We start from the raw sequence: 16,945 nt of genomic DNA, 5'->3' as shown, positions 1-16,945 counted from the left end.
ACAGACAGGTAGAGACAGACAGGTTAGAGACAGACAGGTAGAGACAGACAGGTTGAGACAGACAGGTTAGAGACAGACAGGTAGAGACAGACAGGTTAGAGACAGACAGGTTAGAGACAGACAGGTTAGAGACAGACAGGTAGAGACAGACAGGTTAGAGACAGACAGGTAGAGACAGACAGACAGGTTAGAGACAGACAGGTAGAGAGACAGACAGGTAGAGACAGACAGACAGGTTAGACACAGACAGGTAGAGACAGACAGGTAGAGAGACAGACAGGTTAGAGACAGACAGGTAGAGACAGACAGACAGGTTAGAGACAGACAGGTTAGAGACAGACAGGTAGAGACAGACAGGTTAGAGACAGACAGGTAGAGACAGACAGGTTGAGACAGACAGGTTAGAGACAGACAGGTAGAGACAGACAGGTTAGAGACAGACAGGTAGAGACAGACAGGTTAGACACAGACAGGTTAGAGACAGACAGGTAGAGACAGACAGGTTAGAGACAGACAGGTAGAGACAGACAGACAGGTTAGAGACAGACAGGTTAGAGACAGACAGGTAGAGACAGACAGGTTAGAGACAGACAGGTAGAGACAGACAGGTAGAGACAGACAGGTAGAGACAGACAGGTTAGAGACAGACAGGTAGAGACAGACAGGTTGAGACAGACAGGTTAGAGACAGACAGGTAGAGACAGACAGGTTAGAGACAGACAGGTAGAGACAGACAGGTTAGACACAGACAGGTTAGAGACAGACAGGTAGAGACAGACAGGTTAGAGACAGACAGGTAGAGACAGACAGGTTGAGACAGACAGGTTAGAGACAGACAGGTAGAGACAGACAGGTTAGAGACAGACAGGTAGAGACAGACAGGTTAGACACAGACAGGTTAGAGACAGACAGGTAGAGACAGACAGGTTAGAGACAGACAGGTAGAGACAGACAGGTTGAGACAGACAGGTTAGAGACAGACAGGTAGAGACAGACAGGTAGAGACAGACAGGTTAGAGACAGACAGGTAGAGACAGACAGGTTAGAGACAGACAGGTAGAGACAGACGGGTTGAGACAGACAGGTTAGAGACAGACAGGTAGAGACAGACAGGTTAGAGACAGACAGGTAGAGACAGACAGGTTAGAGACAGACAGGTAGAGACAGACAGGTTAGAGACAGACAGGTAGAGAGACAGACAGGTAGAGACAGACAGGTAGAGACAGACAGGTAGAGACAGACAGGAGAGACAGACAGGTAGAGACAGACAGGTTAGAGACAGACAGGTAGAGACAGACAGGTTAGAGACAGACAGGTAGAGACAGACAGGTTAGAGACAGACAGGTAGACACAGACAGGTTAGAGACAGACAGGTAGAGACAGACAGGTAGAGACAGACAGGTAGAGACAGACAGGTAGAGACAGACAGGAGAGACAGACAGGTAGAGACAGACAGGTTAGAGACAGACAGGTAGAGACAGACAGGTTAGAGACAGACAGGTAGAGACAGACAGGTTAGAGACAGACAGGTAGAGACAGACAGGTTAGAGACAGACAGGTAGAGACAGACAGGTAGAGACAGACAGGTAGAGACAGACAGGTAGAGACAGACAGGAGAGACAGACAGGTAGAGACAGACAGGTTAGAGACAGACAGGTAGAGACAGACAGGTTAGAGACAGACAGGTAGAGACAGACAGGTTAGAGACAGACAGGTAGAGACAGACAGGTTAGAGACAGACAGGTAGACACAGACAGGTTAGAGACAGACAGGTAGAGACAGACAGACAGGTTAGACACAGACAGGTAGAGACAGACAGACAGGTGTATTGATCGGTGATTGATGGGTGTATTGATGGGTGTATTGATGGGTGTATTGATGGGTGTATTGATCGGTGATTGATGGGTGTATTGATGGGTGTATTGATGGGTGTATTGATGGGTGTATTGATGGGTGTATTGATCGGTGATTGATCGTTGATTGATCGGTGTATTGATGGGTGTATTGATCGGTGATTGATCGTTGATTGATCGGTGTATTGATGGGTGTATTGATCGTTGATTGATCGGTGTATTGATGGGTGTATTGATGGGTGTATTGATCGGTGATTGATCGGTGATTGATCGGTGTATTGATCGGTGATTGATCGTTGATTGATCGGTGTATTGATGGGTGTATTGATCGTTGATTGATCGGTGTATTGATCGGTGTATTGATCGGTGTATTGATCGGTGATCGATCACCTTGTACTTGTCGTTGGCGAACAGGATCGATGCTCGGTGGAACTTGCAGAGCGGGTTCTTAGGGTCGATGCCGATGGCTCTGTTGAGGGTCTCCAAGGCCGCGTCGGACTTCTTCAACGCATGCTGCACCTACACACACACACACACACACACAGAGCTGTTACAGAGCTAACGCTAACGAAGCAGCTGATCTGGATGCAGGAGGCTAGTGCTAACGTACACACAGAGCTGTTACAGAGCTAACGCTAACGAAGCAGCTGATCTGGATGCAGGAGGCTAGTGCTAACGTACCACTCCGATGTGGCAGAGCAGCACCGAGCTCTGAGGGTTGATGCTCAGAGCTTTCTTGAAGTGGATTTCTGCCAGGTTGAACTTCTCCTGTTTGTAGTAGATCATCCCCAGACCGTACCTAAACACACACACATTACACACAGACACACACACACATTACACACAGACACACACACACATTACACACAGGTGGTTTTGTCATCAGATTCTGTTTTTAGTCTGTGATGATTAGGGCTGTCAGAACGAACTTCGCTATTCGAATACAATTCGAATGTTAGTCTGTGAAGCCGGGTTTCCACTGATTGATGTTCCCGATAAAATGCTCACTGATGTGTGTGTCATATGTGCAGTATAATGTTACCATGGCGACCGTACCATGGTTACCATGGCGACCATACGCACCACGCGTTGTAGTGTCGGTTGTTGACTCTGATGGCGTTACGAAAGCAGGCGAGCGCTCGGTCCAGCTCCTCCGTCAGGACAAACTCATGACCCAACAGAGTGTAGGCGTACGCAAAGCTGGGGTCCACCTGAGAGACAGACAGGTAGAGGGGTCGGAGGTCAAGAGGCAGTAACCATGGCAACATCAAAACAGTGACCACGGCAACAGCAGCTCACCTGAATGGCCCTCTGGAAGAACTTAATGGCGATGTCGTGTTCCCTCTGCAGACTGAAGCAGTTCCCCGCCACACACCACGCCTGCAGACAGACAGGTGGTCAGAGAGACAGACAGGTGGTCAGACAGACAGACAGGTGGTCAGACAGACAGACAGGTGGTCAGACAGACAGGTGAGCAGTGAGACAGGTGAGCAGTGAGACAGACAGACCTCAGGACAGTTCTTGTCCATGTCCGTCAGGTCTTTGGACAGAGCAGACAGACAGACAGACAGACAGACAGACAGACAGACAGACAGACAGACAGACAGACAGACAGACAGACAGACGGTCAGACAGACAGACAGACAGACAGGTGGTCAGGTGGTCAGACAGACAGACAGACAGACAGACAGACCTCAGGACAGTTCTTGTCCATGTCCGTCAGGTCTTTAGACAGAGCAGACAGACAGGTGGTCAGACAGACAGACAGGTGGTCAGACAGACAGACAGACAGACAGACAGGTGGTCAGACAGACAGACAGACAGGTGGTCAGACAGACAGACAGACAGACAGACAGGTGGTCAGACAGACAGACAGACAGGTGGTCAGACAGACAGACAGGTGGTCAGACAGACAGACAGACAGACAGACAGACAGACAGACAGACAGACAGACAGACAGACAGACAGACAGGTGGTCAGACAGACAGACCTCAGGACAGTTCTTGTCCATGTCCGTCAGGTCTTTAGACAGAGCAGACAGACAGACAGACAGACAGACAGACAGACAGACAGACAGACAGGTGAGACAGACAGACAGACAGGTGAGCAGTGAGACAGACCTCAGGACAGTTCTTGTCCATGTCCGTCAGGTCTTTGGACAGACAGACAGACAGACAGGTGGTCAGACAGACAGGTGGTCAGACAGACAGACAGACAGACAGACCTCAGGACAGTTCTTGTCCATGTCCGTCAGGTCTTTAGACAGAGCAGACAGACAGGTGGTCAGACAGACAGACAGGTGGTCAGACAGACAGTCAGACAGACAGACAGACAGACAGGTGGTCAGACAGACAGACCTCAGGACAGTTCTTGTCCATGTCCGTCAGGTCTTTAGACAGAGCAGACAGAGCCACGTCTTTCTGCAGATGCCACAGAGTGGTAGAGTAGATCTCCATCCCCTCCACTCGGTACGACTCGATCCTCCGCACCTCGCTGAACAGACGCTCCGCCTGCAACAACCAATCAGTTAATCAATCAACCAATCAATCAATCAGTCAGTCAATTAACCAACCAACCAGTCAGTCAATCAATCAATCAATCAATCAATCAACCAATCAATCAATCAATCAGTCAACCATCCAACCAACCAACCAACCAGTCAATCAACCAATCAATCAATCAATCAATCAACCAAACATCCAACCAATCAACCAACCAACCAGTCAATTAACCAACCAACCAGTCAATCAATCAATCAACCAATCAACCAAACATCCAACCAACCAACCAACCAATCAACCAACCAACCAGTCAATCAATCAATCAACCAATCAACCAAACATCCAACCAACCAACCAATCAACCAACCAACCAGTCAATCAATCAATCAACCAATCAACCAAACATCCAACCAACCAACCAATCAACCAACCAACCAGTCAATCAATCAATCAATCAATCAACCAAACATCCAACCAACCAACCAATCAACCAACCAACCAGTCAATTAACCAACCAACCAGTCAATCAATCAATCAACCAATCAACCAAACATCCAACCAACCAACCAATCAACCAACCAACCAGTCAATCAATCAATCAACCAATCAACCAACCAACCAACCAACCAACCAACCAGTGACAGGTGAGTTACAGTTACCTGAGTGTACTCTTAACTACCTGAGTAACTAGTTACCTGGGTGTACTCGGCCAGCTCAAAGTACGCGCGGCCGATGTGTGTGAGCACCCAGCCCGTGTTGTAGTGCTGCTGAGTGTACTCATAGTTACCTGAGTGTAATAGTTACCTGAGTGTACTCGTAGTTACCATAGTAACTAGTTACCTGAGTGTAATAGTTACCATAGTAAACTGAGTGTAATAGTTACCATAGTAACTAGTTACCTGAGTGTACTCGGCCAGCTCGAAGTATGCGCGGCCAATGTGTGTGAGCACCCAGCCCGTGTTGTAGTGCTGCTGAGTGTACTCATAGTTACCATAGTAACTAGTTACCTGAGTGTACTCATAGTTACCATAGTAAACTGAGTGTAATAGTTACCATAGTAACTAGTTACCTGGGTGTACTCGGCCAGCTCGAAGTATGCGCAGCCAATGTGTGTGAGCACCCAGCCCGTGTTGTAGTGCTGCTGAGTGTACTCATAGTTACCTGAGTGTAATAGTTACCTGAGTGTACTCGTAGTTACCATAGTAACTAGTTACCTGAGTGTAATAGTTACCATAGTAAACTGAGTGTAATAGTTACCATAGTAACTAGTTACCTGAGTGTACTCGGCCAGCTCGAAGTATGCGCGGCCAATGTGTGTGAGCACCCAGCCCGTGTTGTAGTGCTGCTGAGTGTACTCATAGTTACCATAGTAACTAGTTACCTGAGTGTACTCATAGTTACCATAGTAAACTGAGTGTAATAATTACCATAGTAACTAGTTACCTGGGTGTACTCGGCCAGCTCGAAGTATGCGCAGCCAATGTGTGTGAGCACCCAGCCCGTGTTGTAGTGCTGCTGAGTGTACTCATAGTTACCTGAGTGTGATAGTTACCTGAGTGTACTCATAGTTACCTGAGTGGGATAGTTACCTGAGTGTACTCATAGTTACCATAGTAACTAGTTACCTGAGTGTAATAGTTACCTGAGTGTACTCATAGTTACCATAGTAACTAGTTACCTGAGTGTAATAGTTACCTGAGTGTACTCATAGTTACCATAGTAACTAGTTACCTGAGTGTAATAGTTACCTGAGTGTACTCGGCCAGCTCAAAGTACGCGCGGCCGATGTGTGTGAGCACCCAGCCCGTGTTGTAGTGCTGCTGAGTGTACTCATAGTTACCTGAGTGTAATAGTTACCCGAGTGTAATAGTTACCTGAGTGTAACAGTTACCTGGGTGTACTCTTAACTACCTGAGTGTAATAGTTACCTGAGTGTACTCGGCCAGCTCAAAGTACGCGCGGCCGATGTGTGTGAGCACCCAGCCCGTGTTGTAGTGCTGCTGAGTGTACTCATAGTTACCATAGTAACTAGTTACCTGAGTGTAACAGTTACCTGGGTGTACTCTTAACTACCTGAGTGTAATAGTTACCTGGGTGTACTCGGCCAGCTCAAAGTACGCGCGGCCGATGTGTGTGAGCACCCAGCCCGTGTTGTAGTGCTGCGGCGGCAACGAGCTCAGGATGCTGACGGCTTCTCTGCAGTTGTAGGAGCACAGCGCCTGGTAACCACGGCCCAGTTCCCGTAGCAACGCCATCACGCTGTCTACACACACACACACACACACACACACAGGTCAGATGTTGGACAGTGCAGATGATGAGAGACAGGACCGAGGTCCATAAATCCTCTTTACAACCCGAAGCTGCAGCTGCTGAACTGAGACACAGTTCAATATAATCGGCTTCAGCTGGTCCATGTAGACTGAACCTGGATCAGCTGGTCCATGTAGACTGAACCTGGATCAGCTCCATGTAGACTGAACGTGGATCAGCTGGTCCATGTAGACTGAACGTGGATCAGCTGGTCCATGTAGACTGAACCTGGATCAGCTCCATGTAGACTGAACGTGGATCAGCTGGTCCATGTAGACTGAACCTGGATCAGCTGGTCCATGTAGACTGAACCTGGATCAGCTGGTCCATGTAGACTGAACCTGGATCAGCTCCATGTAGACTGAACGTGGATCAGCTGGTCCATGTAGACTGAACCTGGATCAGCTGGTCCATGTAGACTGAACCTGGATCAGCTGGTCCATGTAGACTGAACCTGGATCAGCTCCATGTAGACTGAACCTGGATCAGCTGGTCCATGTAGACTGAACCTGGATCAGCTGGTCCATGTAGACTGAACCTGGATCAGCTCCATGTAGACTGAACGTGGATCAGCTGGTCCATGTAGACTGAACCTGGATCAGCTGGTCCATGTAGACTGAACCTGGATCAGCTGGTCCATGTAGACTGAACCTGGATCAGCTGGTCCATGTAGACTGAACCTGGATCAGCTGGTCCATGTAGACTGAACCTGGATCAGCTGGTCCATGTAGACTGAACCTGGATCAGCTCCATGTAGACTGAACCTGGATCAGCTGGTCCATGTAGACTGAACCTGGATCAGCTGGTCCATGTAGACTGAACGTGGATCAGCTCCATGTAGACTGAACGTGGATCAGCTGGTCCATGTAGACTGAACGTGGATCAGCTGGTCCATGTAGACTGAACCTGGATCAGCTGGTCCATGTAGACTGAACCTGGATCAGCTGGTCCATGTAGACTGAACGTGGATCAGCTGGTCCATGTAGACTGAACGTGGATCAGCTGGTCCATGTAGACTGAACGTGGATCAGCTGGTCCATGTAGACTGAACCTGGATCAGCTGGTCCATGTAGACTGAACCTGGATCAGCTGGTCCATGTAGACTGAACGTGGATCAGCTGGTCCATGTAGACTGAACCTGGATCAGCTGGTCCATGTAGACTGAACCTGGATCAGCTGGTCCATGTAGACTGAACCTGGATCAGCTGGTCCATGTAGACTGAACCTGGATCAGCTGGTCCATGTAGACTGAACCTGGATCAGCTGGTCCATGTAGACTGAACGTGGATCAGCTGGTCCATGTAGACTGAACCTGGATCAGCTGGTCCATGTAGACTGAACCTGGATCAGCTGGTCCATGTAGACTGAACGTGGATCAGCTGGTCCATGTAGACTGAACCTGGATCAGCTGGTCCATGTAGACTGAACCTGGATCAGCTGGTCCATGTAGACTGAACGTGGATCAGTTTCCTTAGTGTTCATGTCAACAGGTCCAATAAGATTCATTTAATACGATGCTTTACAATCTGACTGAGGAAAACACTGCAGGTTAACACAGCTCTGGTACTGAGGCGTCTTGTTGTCCAGACAGAGAGGACAGACAGACAGGACAGAGGACAGACAGACAGGACAGAGGACATAGAGGACAGACAGACAGGACAGAGGACAGACAGACAGGACAGAGGACATAGAGGACAGACAGACAGGACAGAGGACAGACAGACAGGACAGAGGACATAGAGGACAGACAGACAGGACAGAGGACAGACAGACAGGACATGTCCTACCTGCAGCAGCTCTCTGGTACTGAGGCATCTTGTTGTCTTGGAGACTGAGACTCGGGTCCAGTCTCAAAATGTCCAAACTCTCGTTCAAGTTGCTGCTGTTGGACGTCTTGGCTGATTTACACTTGGTCTTCCTGTTGGGGATTTTAGTAGGAAACTTCATCTTCAGCTTCTTACTGTTCTCCTAGAGGACAGAGAACAGGGTTAATACTGCTGATGTACTTCACATGACAGTAAACAGTAACAGTACTACAGTAGCAGTCACAGAGTACTACAGTAACAGTAGTCAGTAACAGTACTAGTACCTTGGCAGTAGAGCTGGCGCTGGTGAACAGTCTGGAGCTTCTTCTGGGCTGAACGTTGGGAGGACCAGACATACTGGGACTGAGAACCTGAGGGGAGCCACTGAGAGACAGACAGGTAGAGAGAGACAGACAGGTGGTCAGAGAGACAGACAGGTGGTCAGAGAGAGACAGACAGGTGGTCAGAGAGACAGACAGGTGGTCAGAGAGAGACAGACAGGTGGTCAGAGAGACAGACAGGTGGTCAGAGAGACAGACAGGTGGTCAGAGAGACAGACAGGTAGGTCAGAGAGACAGACAGGTAGGTTAGAGAGACAGACAGGTGGTCAGAGAGACAGACAGGTGGTCAGAGAGACAGACAGGTGGTCAGAGAGACAGACAGGTGGTCAGAGAGAGACAGACAGGTGGTCAGAGAGACAGACAGGTGGTCAGAGAGACAGACAGGTGGTCAGAGAGACAGACAGACAGGTGGTCAGAGAGACAGACAGGTGGTCAGAGAGACAGACAGGTGGTCAGAGAGACAGACAGGTGGTCAGAGAGACAGACAGGTGGTCAGAGAGACAGACAGGTAGGTCAGAGAGACAGACAGGTAGGTCAGAGAGACAGACAGGTAGGTCAGAGAGACAGACAGGTGGTCAGAGAGACAGACAGGTAGGTCAGAGAGACAGACAGGTAGGTCAGAGAGACAGACAGGTGGTCAGAGAGAGACAGACAGGTGGTCAGAGAGACAGACAGGTGGTCAGAGAGACAGACAGGTGGTCAGAGAGACAGACAGGTGGTCAGAGAGACAGACAGACAGGTGGTCAGAGAGACAGACAGGTGGTCAGAGAGACAGACAGGTGGTCAGAGAGACAGACAGGTGGTCAGAGAGAGACAGACAGGTGGTCAGAGAGACAGGCAGGTGGTCAGAGAGACAGACAGGTGGTCAGAGAGACAGACAGACAGGTGGTCAGAGAGACAGACAGGTGGTCAGAGAGACAGACAGGTGGTCAGAGAGACAGACAGGTGGTCAGAGAGACAGACAGGTGGTCAGAGAGACAGACAGGTGGTCAGAGAGACAGACAGGTAGGTCAGAGAGACAGACAGGTGGTCAGAGAGACAGACAGGTAGGTCAGAGAGACAGACAGGTAGGTCAGAGAGACAGACAGGTGGTCAGAGAGAGACAGACAGGTGGTCAGAGAGACAGACAGGTGGTCAGAGAGACAGACAGGTGGTCAGAGAGACAGACAGACAGGTGGTCAGAGAGACAGACAGGTGGTCAGAGAGACAGACAGGTGGTCAGAGAGACAGACAGGTGGTCAGAGAGACAGACAGGTAGGTCAGAGAGACAGACAGGTGGTCAGAGAGACAGACAGACAGGTAGGTCAGAGAGACAGACAGGTGGTCAGAGAGACAGACAGGTAGGTCAGAGAGACAGACAGGTGGTCAGAGAGACAGACAGACAGGTAGGTCAGAGAGACAGACAGGTGGTCAGAGAGACAGACAGGTGGTCAGAGAGACAGACAGGTGGTCAGAGAGACAGACAGGTAGGTCAGAGAGACAGACAGGTAGGTCAGAGAGACAGACAGGTGGTCAGAGAGACAGACAGGTAGAGAGAGAGACAGACAGGTAGGTCAGAGAGACAGACAGGTGGTCAGAGAGACAGACAGGTGGTCAGAGAGACAGACAGGTGGTCAGAGAGACAGACAGGTGGTCAGAGAGACAGACAGACAGGTAGGTCAGAGAGACAAACAGGTGGTCAGAGAGACAGACAGGTGGTCAGAGAGACAGACAGGTGGTCAGAGAGACAGACAGGTGGTCAGAGAGACAGACAGACAGGTGGTCAGAGAGACAGACAGGTAGGTCAGAGAGACAGACAGGTGGTCAGAGAGACAGACAGGTGGTCAGAGAGACAGACAGGTGGTCAGAGAGACAGACAGGTAGGTTAGAGAGACAGACAGGTAGGTTAGAGAGACAGACAGGTGGTCAGAGAGACAGACAGACAGGTGGTCAGAGAGACAGACAGACAGGCGGTCAGAGAGACAGACAGGTGGCCAGAGAGAGACAGACAGGTGGTCAGACAGACAGGTACCTGCTGTGAGGAGCGGAGGTCTGTGATTGGTTGAAGGGGATCGGGAGAACGTCTCTACTGTTTCCACTCTGACTGAAGACCGACTTGGACTGACTGATCCTAGAGACAGACTGAGACAGACAGACAGGTGAGACAGACAGGTAGAGACAGACAGACAGGTGAGACAGACAGGTAGAGACAGACAGACAGGTGAGACAGACAGACAGGTGAGAGAGTGTGTGTCTGTACCTTCTTGCTGGGAGCTGTAGTTTGTGTTTCCATGGTAGCTGAATAATTCTGTAGATATGTGGGGTCTCCCGGGCTGGGCTCCAGGGGCAAGATCCCAAAGCTGTAGACAGACAGGTGCAGACAGACAGGTAGAGACAGACAGGTGTCAGACAGACAGGTAGAGACAGACAGGTGTCAGACAGACAGGTAGAGACAGACAGGTGTCAGACAGACAGGTGTCTCCCTGAGGCTTTGGAGGCTCCTGTCTCAGATTGAATCCTGTCGTCGTGAACTCACTGAACTCAGCTTCACTACCAACTAACTCACCTATCGGCTCGTTATGTTGATTATTCCAGCTGTAATCAGCTAAAATCAGCAGCTACAATCAGCTGTAATCAGCTGTAATCAGCTATAATCAGCAGCTGTAATCAGCAGCTACAATCAGCTGTAATCAGCTATAATCAGCTGTAATCAACGATAATCAGCTGTAATCAACTATAATCAACGATAATCAGCAGCTGTAATCAGCTGTAATCAGCAGCTACAATCAGCTGTAATTAGATGTAATCAGTTGTAATCAGCTACAATCAGTAGCTGTAATCAGCTAAAATCAGCTGTAATCAGATATAATCAGCTGTAATGAGCTGTAATCAGCTACAATCAGCTGTAATCAACTATAATCAGCAGCTGTAATCAGCTACAATCAGCTGTAATCAGCTATAATGAACTACAATCGGCTGTAATCAGTTGGAATCAACTGTAATCAGCTACAATCAACTGTTATCAGTTATAATCAGATGTAATCAGCTGTAATCAGCAGCTACAATCAGCTGAAATCAGATATAATCAGCTGTAATCAACGATAATCAGCTGTAATCAGCAGCTGTAATCAGCTGTAATCAGATATAATCAGCTGTAATGAGCTGTAATCACCTACAATCAGCTGTAATCAACTATAATCAGCAGCTGTAATCAGCAGCTGTAATCAGCTGTAATCAGCTACAATCAGCTGTAATCAGATATAATCAACTATAATCAGTTGTAATCAGCTACAATCAGCTGTAATAATCAGCTGTAATCAGTTATAATCAGATGTAATCAGCAGCTACAATCAGCTGAAATCAGATATAATCAGCTGTAATCAACGATAATCAGCAGCTGTAATCAGCTATAATCAGCAGCTACAATCAGCTGTAATCAGATATAATCAACTATAATCAGTTGTAATCAGCTACAATCAGCTGTAATAATCAGCTGTAATCAGTTATAATCAGATGTAATCAGCAGCTACAATCAGCTGTAATCAGTTGTAATCAGCTATAATCAGCAGCTACAATCAGCTGTAATCAGCGATAATCAGCAGCTGTAATCAGTTATAATCAGCTGTAATCAGCTATAATCAACTATAATCAGCAGCTGTAATCAGCTAAAATCAGTTGTAATCAGCTACAATCAGCTGTAATCAGCTACAATTAGCTGTAATCAGCTATAATCAGCAGCTGTAATCAGCTGTAATCAACTATAATCAGCTGTAATCAGCTACAATCAGCTTTAATCAGCGATAATCAGCAGCTATAATCAGTTATAATCAGCTGTGATCAGCTAAAATCAGTTGTAATCAGCTACAATCAGCAGCTGTAATCAGCTATAATCAGATATAATCAGCTGTAATGAGCTGTAATCAGCTGTAATCAACTATAATCAGCTGTAATCAGCTACAATCAGCAGCTACAATCAGCTGTAATCACCTATAATGAGCTACAATCGACTGTAATCAGTTGTAATCAGCAGCTACAATCAGCTGAAATCAGATATAATCAGCTATGATCAGCTGTAATCAACGATAATCAGCTGTAATCAATGATAATAAGCAGCTGTAATCAGTTGTAATCAGCTATAATCAGCAGCTACAATCAGCTGTAATCAGGTATTATCAACTATAATCAGTTGTAATCAGCTACAATCAGCTGTAATAATCAGCTGTAATCAGTTATAATCAGATGTAATCAGCAGCTACAATCAGCTGTAATCAGATATAATCAGCTGTAATCAGCAGCTGTAATCAGCTGTAATCAGCTACAATCAGCTATAATCACCTATAATCAGCTACAATCAGTTGTAATCAGCTAAAATCAGCTGTAATCAGCTACAATCAGCTGTAATAAGCTACAATCAGCTGTAATCAGCTATAATCAACTATAATCAGCTGTAATCAGCTATAATCAGCTGTAATCAACTATAATCAGCTGTAATCAGCTACAATCAGCAGCTACAATCAGCTGTAATCACCTATAATGAGCTACAATCGGCTGTAATCAGTTGTAATCAGCAGCTACAATCAGCTGAAATCAGATATAATCAGCTATGATCAGCTGTAATCAACGATAATCAGCTGTAATCAGCTACAATCAGCTGTAATCAACTATAATCAGCAGCTGTAATCAGCTAAAATCAGCTGTAATCAACTATAATCAGCTGTAATCAGCTACAATCAGCAGCTACAATCAGCTGTAATCACCTATAATGAGCTACAATCGACTGTAATCAGTTGTAATCAGCAGCTACAATCAGCTGAAATCAGATATAATCAGCTATGATCAGCTGTAATCAACGATAATCAGCTGTAATCAATGATAATAAGCAGCTGTAATCAGTTGTAATCAGCTATAATCAGCAGCTACAATCAGCTGTAATCAGGTATTATCAACTATAATCAGTTGTAATCAGCTACAATCAGCTGTAATAATCAGCTGTAATCAGTTATAATCAGATGTAATCAGCAGCTACAATCAGCTGTAATCAGATATAATCAGCTGTAATCAGCAGCTGTAATCAGCTGTAATCGGCTGTAATCAGCTACAATCAGCTATAATCACCTATAATCAGCTACAATCAGTTGTAATCAGCTAAAATCAGCTGTAATCAGCTACAATCAGCTGTAATAAGCTATAATCAGCTGTAATCAGCTATAATCAACTATAATCAGCTGTAATCAGCTATAATCAGCTGTAATCAACTATAATCAGCTGTAATCAGCAGCTACAATCAGCTGTAATCACCTATAATGAGCTACAATCGGCTGTAATCAGTTGTAATCAGCAGCTACAATCAGCTGAAATCAGATATAATCAGCTATGATCAGCTGTAATCAACGATAATCAGCTGTAATCAGCTACAATCAGCAGCTACAATCAGCTGTAATCAGCTATAATGAGCTACAATCGGCTGTAATCAGTTGTAATCAGCTGTAATCAGCTACAATCAACTGTTATCAGTTATAATCAGATGTAATCAGCTGTAATCAGCAGCTACAATCAGCTGAAATCAGATATAATCAGCTACAATCAGCTGTAATCACCTCTAATCAGCTGTAATCAGCTATAATCAACTATAATCAGCTGTAATCAACTATAATCAGCTACAATCAGCTGTAATCAGCTGTAATCAGCTACAATCAGCTATAATCAGCTGTAATCAGCTATAATCAGCTACAATCAGTTGTAATCAGCTACAATCAGCTGTAATCAGTTGTAATCAGCTGTAATCAGATATAATCAGCTGTAATCAACTATAATCAGCTGTAATCACGCCGCCGTGTCAGTCGGCTCCTCTGACCTGCCGGTCAGTGGTTATTATTCTCTGCTACGTCGCCACGACAACGACCACTGAGGGTGAAGTTTCCATCGCTCTGACTCTTTAACTTACTAACTAAGATCACTGACACTCTAAATACTCAACGTACGGACACAACAAGAGAGTGAGACGCCCGGTGACATCACTCACCAGGTGACATCACTCACCAGGTGACATCACTCACCAGGTGACATCACTCACCAGGTGACATCACTCACCCGGTGACATCACTCACCAGGTGACATCACTCACCAGGTGACATCACTCACCAGGTGACATCACTCACCAGGTGACATCACTCACCTGGGCGTCAGCGGGCTGAGCGCCGCTGGTCCTCCCAGTAAGCTCCTCCCACTCTTGGGCTTGTTCTGTTTGGCCAATAGGGAGCCGGCCGTCGCCATGGAGACCGTGTTACCCAATAAGGAGCCGGTCTCAGGGGAGATGAGGGAGGAGTCGATGTAGGAAACCGACAAATCAGACGCCAGCAGCTTTCCATTGGACGACTCCAGGTTCAACCGGTTCAGCTCCTGGAAACAGATGACATCATTAGTGATGACATCGTTATACGTGATGACATGGTTAGTGATGACATCATCATACGTGATGACATGGTTAGTGATGACATCGTTGTACAGTACAGGCCAAAAGTCTGGACACTCGATGCATTTCCTTTATTTTCATGACTATTTACATTGTAGATTCTCCCTGAAATTCCACTAATGAACCTGACAAGGCAACACCACCTGTGAAGTGAAAACCATGTTCAGGTCAGGTTCACCTCTTGAAGCTCATCAAGAGAAGCCAAGAGTGTGCAAAGCAGTAATCAGAGCAAAGGGTGGTACTCTGAAGAAACTAGAACTGGTGGGGGCAGAGATAGAGGAGGAGGAGGAAGAAGGAGAGGAAGAAGAAAAGAAGAAAGAGAAGACAAAGAAGAAAAGACCTGTTTTCAGTTATTTCACACTTTTTTGTTAAACTAGAAGAATAAAGGAAACACATTGAATGAGAAGGTGTGTCCAAACTTTTGGCCTGGACTGTACGTGATGACATGGTTAGTGATGACATCATCATACGTGATGACATGGTTAGTGATGACAGGGTTAGTGATGACAGGGTTATCAGGCGGCGGCCTACCAGCGTGTCCTGAGGCGTCTCCATGAGCGCGGTGTCGAGGCGGTGCGAGGCGTTCTGGGCGGGGCTAACCGACGGAGGGGGCGGAGCTACAGACGAGTTCTGTAACGACGACAACTTGAAGACCTGGTCTGGGTCTGGTTTCTCTCCTGGAGACACAACACACAGCGTTATGGTACAGTACACAGTACAATAGTACTGAACACACAACACACAGCGTTATGGTACAGTACACAGTACAATAGTAGATAAAAACACAACACAGCGTTATGGTACAGTACACAGTACAATAGTAGATACTCAGTACACAGTACAATAGTAGATACTCAGTACACAGTACAATAGTAGATACTCAGTACACAGTACAATAGTAGATACTCAGTATACAGTACAATAGTAGATACTCAGTACACAGTACAATAGTAGATACTCAGTACACAGTACAATAGTAGATACTCAGTACACAGTACAATAGTAGATACTCAGTACACAGTACAATAGTAGATACTCAGTATACAGTACAATAGTAGATACTCAGTATACAGTACAATAGTAGATACTCAGTATACAGTACAATAGTACTGAACACACAACACACAGCGTTACAGTACATTATAAAACGTAAAGGTGAAATCCGGCGATCTGATTGGTTGTTAACCGTGGTATAATGAGCAGTTACCACGGCTACTATTCTAAAGCCTTATCACAGCGTAGGCTATCACTCCGCCTCAGGCACGTATGACTGGTATGAATGGAAGTTGTTGGCATGTATCCATGACAACGGACTGTTGCAGTCCGTAGCAACAGACAGTCGATGTTTTTAGGATGTTAAAAATGTAGTAAAGTAGTGTAATTGACATGTTGAAGGTGAACTTTGACCTCCAGAGGGTTAACAATGGTAGAGGGGACTGAGCAGTGACAGAGCTACTAGGAGCTAACGTCTGGACAGCTGGGAACAGATTTTCCACAGTGAGGCTATTTTATTAGATAATATGTATTTCTGGTTGAATAAAACTACAGTAGTAGTTACTTAGTAGATACTTAAAATATTTAGTGTAAAAATGTGTAATGTAGTTATATTTTGACTGTATTTGATTTTACACATTCACATGTTGTGAAATTAATTAATGCAGAATAATAATCGTGATAATCG

The 16,945-nt window shown here is 46.3% G+C and overlaps 1 protein-coding gene across 3 annotated transcripts in view; it reads right to left on the bottom strand.

The window, feature by feature from the left end:
• The window catches only part of cdc27 (cell division cycle 27), a 127,365-nt gene that overhangs the window by 4,994 nt on the left and 105,426 nt on the right, over positions 1-16,945 (bottom strand). For all 3 annotated transcript variants that reach the window (XM_085783270.1, XM_085783269.1, XM_085783271.1), the window contains 12 exons: positions 15,796-15,941; positions 14,968-15,191; positions 11,053-11,152; positions 10,825-10,934; positions 8,757-8,856; positions 8,455-8,635; positions 6,445-6,617; positions 4,211-4,363; positions 3,153-3,233; positions 2,937-3,064; positions 2,535-2,652; positions 2,244-2,372 (listed from right to left, as the gene is read on the bottom strand). In XM_085783270.1, coding sequence (XP_085639396.1) covers positions 2,244-2,372; positions 2,535-2,652; positions 2,937-3,064; positions 3,153-3,233; positions 4,211-4,363; positions 6,445-6,617; positions 8,455-8,635; positions 8,757-8,856; positions 10,825-10,934; positions 11,053-11,152; positions 14,968-15,191; positions 15,796-15,941 — 1,643 coding nt within the window. The remainder of the gene's footprint in view (positions 1-2,243; positions 2,373-2,534; positions 2,653-2,936; positions 3,065-3,152; positions 3,234-4,210; positions 4,364-6,444; positions 6,618-8,454; positions 8,636-8,756; positions 8,857-10,824; positions 10,935-11,052; positions 11,153-14,967; positions 15,192-15,795; positions 15,942-16,945) is intronic.

The sequence above is a fragment of the Trachurus japonicus genome, chromosome 8, assembly GCF_045865225.1.
Source record: "Trachurus japonicus isolate A0001 chromosome 8, Traja_1.0".
NCBI lineage: Eukaryota > Metazoa > Chordata > Actinopteri > Carangiformes > Carangidae > Trachurus > Trachurus japonicus.
The sequence above is the reverse complement of the archived record's forward strand: the minus strand, read 5'-3'. Positions and strand labels throughout refer to the sequence as shown.